The sequence below is a fragment of the Centroberyx gerrardi genome, chromosome 4, assembly GCF_048128805.1.
Source record: "Centroberyx gerrardi isolate f3 chromosome 4, fCenGer3.hap1.cur.20231027, whole genome shotgun sequence".
Classification (NCBI taxonomy): domain Eukaryota; kingdom Metazoa; phylum Chordata; class Actinopteri; order Beryciformes; family Berycidae; genus Centroberyx; species Centroberyx gerrardi.
The window spans coordinates 1,141,464-1,152,277 of record NC_136000.1 but is presented as its reverse complement, the minus strand read 5'-3'; the positions used below and the strand labels follow the sequence as shown (position 1 = coordinate 1,152,277).

The 10,814-nt window shown below is 45.8% G+C and overlaps 2 protein-coding genes across 2 annotated transcripts in view; both read left to right on the top strand.

The window, feature by feature from the left end:
• Window positions 1-1,304: 1,304 nt before the first annotated feature.
• Window positions 1,305-4,735, top strand: LOC139918367 (hyaluronidase PH-20-like). Its single transcript, XM_071907727.2, has 3 exons — window positions 1,305-2,213; window positions 2,609-2,698; window positions 3,391-4,735. The coding sequence occupies exons 1-3, from the start codon at window positions 1,305-1,307 to the stop codon at window positions 3,718-3,720; spliced, it is 1,329 nt and encodes a 442-aa protein (XP_071763828.2). The 3' UTR covers window positions 3,721-4,735.
• A 3,222-nt stretch (window positions 4,736-7,957) lies between these two features.
• The window catches only part of LOC139918371 (hyaluronidase PH-20-like), an 11,791-nt gene continuing 8,934 nt past the window's right edge, over window positions 7,958-10,814 (top strand). Inside the window, exon 1 of the mRNA XM_071907741.2 lies at window positions 7,958-8,899. Within this exon, the coding sequence (XP_071763842.2) occupies window positions 7,958-8,899 (942 nt within the window). The remainder of the gene's footprint in view (window positions 8,900-10,814) is intronic.

The following is a 10,814-nucleotide window of genomic DNA, read 5'->3' as shown; positions in this document are numbered from 1 at the left end:
GACTGGCTGTGAAGTTTTACATCTTATTCATAATCAGATTGTATTGACAAGCACATTGAATAATAATCACATAACACAAATTTGGTTCATTTTATATTGCATTGTGTCATTTCATATCAGTCTTTATTATTGTCACAATATACAAATCATGACGTCACAGGTTTTTGTTTCAAACATGTCTACATTTTTACAATTTTTTTGACTGATTCCTCAGCTACTTTCAACCAAAGTAAAGGCAAGTCTAAGAAGCCTGCAGACCAGATTTTGTCATTCTGACTTGTTAATAAGAACACCCAGTTATGGGAAGTGCAGTCTTTGTTATCATAATATAGCAACAACTTCAAAGGGCTGTAATTTGCTCAAATCTCAACATATCATTATGTGGTTTGACAGGTTGTTTTAATATGATGTTTCTGACCACCGTTATATATTTCAGACCGACTGACTGATTACAGTGGCATGATTTTATAATCAATTGAACTTTTTGTGCCAAACTTGAAAAATTAATTGGTCAATAACTGCCATTTTTTGACCAATTCCTTAGCTACTTTCAAACAAAGTAAAGGCACGTCCAATAAACCTGCATACCAAATTTGGTGTCATTCTGACTTGCGGTTTTTCAAAAAATCCCAAATGGCAGAAACTTTTTATAGGCGGAGCTTATGGGTCCTACAGGCAAAATTGTTCAGCATGATCCGCTACATGAGTGTACCGAGTTTCAGAACTCTACGACTAACGGCACGGCGGGGCTGAGCCTTTGGGAGCTTATTATAGCGCCACCTATGGGTCAATCGGTGCCATTTTTTGTATCCCAGTAGCGGTTGACCGGGACTATCAAAATGGACAAAAAGTTATCAATGTATGACCGAGTTATTGGCCAAAATACAGGAAAAAAGGGCTAATGAGCATAATTATTTGATCAGTTTGGATATCTATCTATCTATCTATCTAAAGCTTAAAAGGCTCTACAAAGGTTCTACAGCTGCATCTTTATGTTTTAGAGTTAATTTCCTCATTTTAATAGAAAAGTCATTGCAAGGCAATTTTCCTGACCTTTGATAGCTGTTGAAAACCCTGTTACATCATTTTATAAAATGCATTGGTGGCAATGAGAAAATACATTTCCTTTTCTTCCCACCTGAAGAAATACAGAGGTGTACTGTAGTTTTACTTGTTGTAGTGTAATGTAATGACAGTCTGGTCCAGATGAGTTGATCCACTTCTGTATGAAGACGTGTTTTATTTGCATTGATTTTCAACCCCATTTCTCAAATGACTCCCTGTCTCATTGGTCCAGAGCCGTGATGTCCCGCCTCCTGTCCCGCCTCGCCCTCTGCCTCCTGGGTTGCATCACTGTCGTCTTCCCTTTACCGACCGAGCCTCCGCTGATTGACGGCCACCCCTTCGTGGCCATATGGCACACCCCCATCGATCAATGCCGCAAACTCGAAATCCCGTTGGACACCTCGGCCTTCCAGGCGGTGACCACGCCCGCCGCCGTCCCCGGTCAGTTCCTCACCATCTTCTATGAGAATCGTCTGGGCCTCTACCCCAAAGCTGACCTTGTCAAACACAAGCGCTTCAGTGGCGGCATTCCCCAAAAGGGAAACCTGACGGGGCACCTGGCGAAGGCCCAGAGAGAAATCGATCATTACATCTTCCAGGATTCCTCTGCTGGGCTGGCTGTCATTGACTGGGAGTCCTGGCGCCCCCTGTGGGACCGAAACTGGGGATCAAAACGCATTTATCACAAGCTGTCCCTCGCTCACGCCCAAGAAACATCTCCGTTTTTAACATCAAAGCAAATAACCAGTAAGGCCAAGAAACAGTTCCAGTGTGCCGGACGAAGGTACATGGAGAAGACCATCGCCCTCGGTGTCGACGAGCGGCCGAGCCGGCGGTGGGGCTTCTACCTTTTCCCAGACTGCTACAACTACGGCTGGGACAAGCCTGGCTACACAGGGAAATGCTCCAAGAAGATCCAGAGGCAGAACGACCAGCTGCTGTGGCTGTGGGAGAGCAGCACCGCCCTCTTCCCCTCCATCTACCTGGACCTGTCCATGAGGAACTCCTCCGCCGCGGCGCTCTACGTCCAAAACCGAGTCCAGGAGGCGCAGAGGGTGGCGGCTCTGCCCAAACGACCGTACACGATGCCGGTCTACGTTTACTCAAGGCTGCTCTACCGCAACCAGAACCAGAAGTTTCTGAGCCAGGTGAGGAACTCAGTTTAAGTTCCCAGCAAAAGAATTGTCCAAGGCACTCGATCACTCCATGAAGAAGGTGTTGGTGCAAACGTTTTTAATCTATTCTTGCCATGTGAAATAAAGGCTTTTTAGTTTTTGCAATGAGACAGAATGCTTTGGACATTTTTGTTTTGCTGGCAACTACTGGTGTGACTGGAGGTTCATGTACATTTACAGTAGAAAGATTCTTACCTCCATCGATGTGCACCTGTCCATTCTACAGTAAGGACCCAATGCAGCACTTATTCCCTTCTGGTTTTGTCTAGTTTAGTTTCTTTATTTGCACAGCGATAAAACATAGAGGTGATAAAATGTGGTCATAAATACAGTGCTGGAACACAGTGTTGCTGTGTGTTAACTGACAGGAGGACTTGGTCAGCAGCATCGGAGAGACTGCAGCACTGGGAGGTTCAGGCATCGTGATGTGGGGAGCCAGTTCAGACTACAACAACCAGGTGACTTCACTTCCTCACTGTGTACTTACTGTTTACTGACCGCTCAGTGTAGTTCGCATTTTTGTGATGTCCACTTAGAAACTGCCAGTAGAGCGGCCTGGTTGGCTAAGGCACATACCATGTAACCACAACGTTCAAATCCCACTCTGCCCCAAACTTCCCTGTCTCAATGTACTTTGAACTATCTAATAAAGGCAAAAATGCCAAGAGAAAAAAAAGTGGAGCTGAACCTGAACCTAAACCTTCAATGGATGTGAAGACAGGTGTGTAGAGGAATGTGTAGCTCTTCACCGTTTATCTAAGCTGTACATCATGTGTGTGCGACCGCAGCCATGATGCCTGTGCAACACTTCACAGGTCTGAAAACAGGAACACAGATGACTTTTGGTTTTATTCAACCAATATTGCCGTGGGTGGCAGCGTGTCACAGCAGCTCCCACCTTTTCTCTACTTTTCTCTATTTTTTCACCACTGTAAGAATAACTGAAGAGTTCATTAACGACATGGTATATATATCCATTAAAAAACAGAAATCATCACCTGAAATTCCCACCCTGCTAACCCTAACCCATTCTGTGAAAGTGTTATTGTCAACCAAGGAGTTAAGTTCCCAACTGTCCTTTCAAAAAATGATGAAATGGGTTTAATTTTCCTCTCTCTTCTTCCCCTCCCATCCTCCTCTCTTCCTCCAGGCTGCTTGTGAGTCTCTGTCTGAATATCTAACGTCCAGCCTCAACCCGTACATCGCCAACGTGACGGCTGCTGCCAGACTCTGCAGCAAAGTCTTGTGCCAGGGAAACGGCCGCTGCGTCAGGAAGAGCTACGGCTCGGCGGACTACCTCCACCTGAACCCCGACCGCTTCCACATCCTGCAGGCGGACAGGAAGTACCTGGCCGTCGGGTTTCCCTCCGCCGCCGACCTCAGCGCCTTGGCCGAGAAATTCACCTGTCAGTGCTACGCGGGCCGGAGATGTTCGGCCAAACTGTCGCATCCGAGAGAGCTCGTGCTAATTTGGGTTTAGTTTCTGTTGCAGCTTAAAAGCCCAAACAGTGATTTGCAGAATGGCGCCCCCTGCTGATAGACTGCTTTGTTTACATAGTGATTTATTGAATTTAAAGTCACAGTGAAACAGCATTTTGACAGCATCTTGCTTCCTTAATGTGATGTACTTCCTGTTGAAACAGGATGTTGGGGGCGGGACATAACGCAGGGAGGGATCATTCAAAAGTGTTAACCAATGGGAGATCAGTTAGGGAGAGAAAGGGTGTTTGATTTGATGGGAGGGGCGGGACTGTTCAAAACTCTGAGATGTTTTATTGGTTGAATTTTTCAAATTTTGATATAAAAATTTTGACATTTATTTTTAAGTAGGTGAATATTATGACATAGAAGATTAGCTAACAAGGTGTAAAAGTTATTTATTTTTATTTCATTGTGACTTTAAAACATGTTTTTCACTTGGGAATTGATTGTATGAGGTTTGGATCTAAGTGCTAACAGTGTGTGAAAGCTAAGATTGAGTTTGAGGCTGTGAAATGTTTGTTGTGTGTGATGTAAAGGTTGTAAGCACTGGAGTAAAACTGTAATTAATTAAGTAAGAAATTCTGTTTTGAGTTATGATGGGTTACAACTGTTTAAAAGAGCTTATTTCCCATATATGTGAAACTCTATGAGAAAATATATGATTACATCCAAAATGGTCAAATAATTTCCTAATTGTATCATTAAAGACTCACTCAGGGAAGGATGAAGCAACATTGTCTGTCAGAGATTGTACATGTGAGTGTCGCACTTTAGAGAATCGGTCATGACAAACACAGTAATGTCTCACTTATATGAATTAAAACTTAAAATAAATCTTAATAAATGCCTTTCTGAAAACATTTTAGCACTTGATGTTAATACAGAATCAGATGGATGGATGTTGATGTTGTCGGCTGCAGTGTGAAGTTTGGATGTAGATCAAATGTGGGCTGGGCATCTAGCGTGCATCACACTGAAGTAACAAAATAAAATTAATAAAAATAAATCATCAATCACTTGGTCATCTCTGTGAGTACAGTAGATACAGCTAGTACGTCGTCGTTTCTTCATTCATCCAGGGTTTTGCTGAGCTCCAGCGCTGGGAGCTTCCCAGTACAACCACAGTCTTCTTGTTTTTTTAAGATTATTTTTTTGGCATTTCTGCTTTATTTTAGACAGTCACAGTAGAGAGAGACAGGGCAGAGAGGGCAGAGAGAGGGGATGACACGCAGTAAAGGGTACGGGATTTGAACCTGAGCCTCTGCGATTAGGACTGAGCCACCGGACGTCCCGACCCCAGTCTTCTACTGGCGTCCACTGAGCAGCTCTACTGGAGTATTTTCTATGCGGACAAACAAAAACATGCCATCTGCACCGAGCGGACAGCAACACAAACACACAGTGATGCTGCAGAACGCCAAAGAGTTCCCCTTTCCAAATTTGAGGAAGTGCAGTTACCTGGTCATTGTGGTCTGAAGAGGTCCAACTTCTCTGAGTTGTTTATGGAGAGATAAGCAAAGATCACTGTGTTCACTGTAGACCGGCTCAACACAACCAGCAGACCGCAGCAGAGCAACAACAGACCTGCTGCAGCAGCTTAACATGACTGAAGTGCTGCAACAAGTTTCGATACGCAAAGGTTATCCATGCTGTGGAGTTCAGGTGTAAAATCCATCTGGTCTGACAGCAGATTCAGAAAGCCGTTTCTCTTCCCTACCTCTCGCCTCCTCTCCTCCTTCCCTACGCCTCGTCTCCTCTCCTCCCTCCCTACCTCTTGTCTCCTCTCCTCCCTCCCTACCTCCCATCTCCTCTCCTCCCTCCTCCCCCACTATACCTCTCGTCTCCTCTCCTCCCTGCAATGCATACTTTTCTCAGCTCAACTTGAAGGTAAGGTATAGAAAGAATGGATTAAAAAGGCAAAGGGTTGGGATTCAGGGGGCCCCATGCTTGCCTTTGCCTAGGGCCCCCAAATCATTAAGTCCGCCCCTGGGTAAGGCATGTGCACCCGGTTTGAATATCCTAAATACAGAGGAAACACTGCAGTAGAAAACCCTCCAGACTGGTTATGAGGCTGTTGTAGCTTACAGTCTCCTGCTCTCCTCTGAACAGATATCAACAGTTTCTAAGCAGACATCAGTGTTCCTGATGATAGATGCTGTGGAGAGGGAGAGCGATCCTCATTCACTTTCCCTGCCCAAATCCTCACAGTCACCCGGTGATTCAGACCCTCCGGTTACACACCTCACTGTTGTTCTTGCTGTTCCAGTATTTCGGCTCAAGTCAAAGATGATTTTATAATGGAAACAACGAGCGTCTGCTTCATCAGATGAGTCACATCTCTGATGAAAGCGAGTGGATTTCCCACAGTGTTCAGTACATTTCCAGAGTTGACCAAGTTAAAAAGTGGGAACTCTGCATTCCTTGCGTGCCCCGACAAATACCTCGGATATGAGCGGCGGTGTCCACACATTGTCCTCATATAGTAGCTTCCTCACGTCCCTCCTGCAGACGCTCATTCCAACCCGGTAAACAACAGGACGGCCCAATAAAATCTGGAATACCTCAGGGCAGCAGGACATGAATCAAGAGCTGACTTCTTCTCTGACAAGTTTCCACAAGTGTTCTCCGTGTAATTTAAGCTTAGGCTCCAAGCTTATTTAAAGACATGCTATTTAGACTCCCAGATGAGAACTAGGCTACCGTTTATGACTAAGAGGTAATAATTTCCAGCAGCAACAAAAAGGATTTACCAAGTGTGCAGGTTGGACGGCAGGAGGTTTGATCTCCAGAGCAGGTTGGTGCACAGTGACACTTTCTACCAGACTGTTAGAGTCTGACTTGACTGGCTGTAATGTTAATGTCTCGTTAAGGTTCTGTGTTTTTTTTGGGGGGGATCAAAGGTTTATTGGCATTTCCATGTTTAAAAGGGTGTTAAACCCAGATGGTTATTGGGGTCAAGTTCACCAGCTGCTTAAACTGACAGAAGTCTGATTTAGTTTATTAAACCTTATCAAATTACAAAAGTTGATATCTCAACTGTCAGAATGAATCTCTGCCTTTAATATGCCTCGATTTCATTAAATTACTTCAGATTCTGTGAACTGAACATATAGAGCTTTGTGTCTGTTATTAACTGTTAACAGAAAAACATGCTCAGAAGTTCAAGTGAGAATTTATGCATGAGTTTTTTGAACGGGCAAAATTATAAAAAAAAAAAAAAAAAAAGGCCAATGTAGACAACTATCTGTGATTAGAGGTAAATACTGGATGTCATCTTTCAGTTTGCTCCTTGTGCTTTTATATATTACATTTGATTCAGTTTTACAAATATTTTAATAAAATTCCATTGGCTCATTTCTTCAAATTTTCAGGCAGCAAATGTTTTTACACCTTTATTTATCCTGTGAAGTCGACTGAGACCGAGAGCCTCAGTCTTCATCGGTCTCTGAGCAGCTGGGGGTTCGCTGCCTTGCTCAAGGGCAGCTCAGCTGTGGAGGGAGGGGAGGGGAGGGAGGGGAGGGGAGGGAGGGGACAGCGTTTCTCATTCACTTTCCCTTCTCAGATTATGACTGTCAGTTGGCAATTTGAACAACTTTGTGGTCGCCAGCTTGCTTTCTAACCTGTCGGCCGCTGCCATCAACAGAAACCAGATGGTAACTGAAGCTGCTGAGATCTCACATTCCAGCTCAAACATTTGCGCAACAAAAGAAAATCCAAACAATTATTCCTGCAGATCCTTATCCTCAAGATATTAAAAACACACATCTACAGACATAAATCTGCTCTGTCTTCAACATGGTGCCATGTTGCTGCTGTCACGTGAAAACCTCACAACTCCAGCTTTGGTGATTTTCATGTTTTAACTTGAACTGAAGGATTACTTTCTCCTCTTGCTCTGATGAAACCTTGTTGAAACTCATTGAAACTGAAAACTCAAACTGCATGGTGGTCAAGCTGAAAACAAGGCTGCTGACATTTGGGAGATTTTCACCTGACAGCAACACATTCTGCTGTGATGATGTCATATTGTGCAACATTTTGTTTACATTTGTAAAAAAAAATACATCAAATAATAACAGTGAGAGCCGCAGCTCTGACAGCAGGACAATATTTTCTCACTTCCATACAAAGATTTCATTTCAAACCATCTAAATGCTGCAGGAACTCATTCTTCTCATTCTTATGTCAAATCAGAGTCACTGTGTCTTCCTCGCAGAGCGGATCCCTGTTCCAACATGATCCCAGACAGACGGCTCAGTGATGAACGGCGTTTCACCTACGTCTTCATCGCCCTGGCGGTCCTGGCCCTCGGCCGGGCGTTACCGAGGACGGACCCGCCCGTCAAGCCCGACCGCCCGTTCCTGTTCATGTGGAACGCCCCGACGGAGCTGTGCGCCGAGCGGTTCGGCATGCCTCTCGACCTCTCCTACTTCCAGTTCGTCAGCAGCACTCTGAGGGCGGCGACCAACCAAAGCATCTCCATCTTCTACACCGACCGCTTCGGCATCTTCCCGTACGTGGACGAAGACACGGGCGAGATGTACGACGAGGGCCTGCCGCAGCTGATCGACTTCGAAGAGCACCACGAGCTGGCGGAGGACGACATCGAGTACTACATCCCCTCGCACCAGCCCGGCCTCGCCGTGCTCGACTTCGAAGAGTGGAGGCCGCAGTGGGTCCGAAACTGGGGCAGCAAAGACATCTACAGACAGATCTCCATCGAGACGGTGAAGGAGAAGAACCCGGCGCTGTCCGACAACGAGGCGGAGGACAGGGCGAAGATCGTGTTCGAACGAGCCGCCAAGAGATACTTCCTCCGATCTATTCGCATCGGGAAGAGACTGAGGCCGAACAGACTCTGGGGGTACTACCTGTACCCCGACTGCTACAACTACGACTACAACCAGGACATGGCCGACTTCTCCGGAGAATGCCCCGATATCGAGAAGCGGAGGAACGACGACCTGCTGTGGCTCTGGAACGCGTCCACCGCCCTCTTCCCCTCCATCTACCTGGAGCAGGAGCTCAGAGATTCCTACCAAGCCCGACTGTTCGTCCGCCATCGCGTCCGGGAGGCCATGAGGGTGTCGACGCTCCCCAACAGCTCCTACTCCATCCCCGTCTACGCCTACATCCGCCCCGTCTACAAGGACAGCGTCGATGACTACATGTCAGAGGTCAGTTACAGCTGATGACACACGTCTGTGTTTCAGCAGCGTAAAGTATCTTAACGTCAGTGTTCATTTCAGCTAAAATTTTGACGATAAGTATTCGTTGACGTCATTTTATTTCATGACTAAACAACGTAAATGAAAAAAATATTGACAACAAAAATCATTCATTATGCCCTGACGAGTAAAGACGAGACGAAATAGTCGGCTCTGTTCGGGCGGACAACCTCAAAGCATTGGTTGTTTTCCTTTTTAACCAATCATTTATCTGCAAGTGCAAGTCAAATTCTCACTGCCCCTGGTGAGCGAGCGAGCGACAGAGAGAGAGAGAGAGAGCGAGAGACAGAGAGAGAGAGAGCGAGCAAGATACAGAGAGAGAGAGCGAGAGACAGAGAGAGAGAGAGCGAGAGACAGAGAGAGAGTGAGCGACAGAGAGAGAGAGAGAGAGCGAGAGACAGAGAGAGAGAGCGAGAGACAGAGAGAGAGAGAGAGCGGGAGACAGAGAGAGAGAGCGAGAGACAGAGAGAGAGAGCGAGAGACAGAGAGAGAGAGCGAGCGAGAGACAGAGAGAGAGAGCGAGAGACAGAGAGAGAGAGCGAGCAAAATACAGAGAGAGAGAGAGCGAGAGACAGAGAGAGAGAGCGAGAGACAGAGAGAGAGAGCGAGAGACAGAGAGAGAGAGCGAGCGAGAGACAGAGAGAGAGTGAGCGACAGAGAGAGAGAGCAAGATTCAGAGAGAGAGAGAGAGCGAGAGACAGAGAGAGAGAGCGAGAGACAGAGAGAGAGAGCGAGCGAGAGACAGAGAGAGAGAGCGAGAGACAGAGAGAGAGAGCGAGCAAAATACAGAGAGAGAGAGAGCGAGAGACAGAGAGAGAGAGCGAGAGACAGAGAGAGAGAGCGAGCAAAATACAGAGAGAGAGAGAGCGAGAGACAGAGAGAGAGCGAGCAAAATACAGAGAGAGAGAGCGAGAGACAGAGAGAGAGAGAGAGCGAGAGACAGAGAGAGAGAGAGAGACAGAGAGAGAGAGAGAGCGAGAGACAGAGAGAGAGAGAGAGCGAGAGAGAGAGACAGAGAGAGAGCGAGAGACAGAGAGAGAGAGCGAGCAAGATACAGAGAGAGAGAGAGCAAGAGACAGAGAGAGAGACAGCGAGCAAGATACAGAGAGAGAGAGAGAGCGAGAGACAGAGAGAGAGAGAGAGCGAGAGAGAGAGAGAGAGAGAGAGCGAGAGAGAGAGAGAGAGTGAGAGACAGAGAGAGAGCGAGAGACAGAGAGAGAGAGCGAGCAAGATACAGAGAGAGAGAGAGCAAGAGACAGAGAGAGAGACAGCGAGCAAGATACAGAGAGAGAGAGAGAGCGAGAGACAGAGAGAGAGAGAGAGCGAGAGACAGAGAGAGAGAGAGCGAGAGAGAGCACGCAGAGCAGTTAGGGGCTGAGCGAATCAAAGCGCTACACGCAGTTCTACAATTAAAGAGTGGAAAAATATATATTGAGGCATTAATTTTTATATGATATATGAAATAAGCGCGGTCAGTCAGTAACACGTTCTCAGCCTAGATGACTAAACACAGTTTAAGGTATGCTTACTTCTCATTGGAATTTTTACAGCCAGGAGAAATATCCATCAGCAAAATCCATTACAGCATCATGAAACTGTCTGAGAAAATTATGACTAAAACATTGACTAAAATTAGACTAAAATTAAAACTGAGTTCCACTGACTAAATCTTGACTAAAACAAAACAAAAAAAAGACTAAAATGTGACTTTAAACCAACTACAATTTTCAGTAAGCGACTAAGACTAAAACTAAATTTAAAATTCTTGTCAAAATGAACACTGCTTAACGTAAAGTTTTGCTGCCTTTCTTCGTTTTCTTCCCTCTTATTTATTTCTTATTCCTTATTCCTAACACTTCCATGA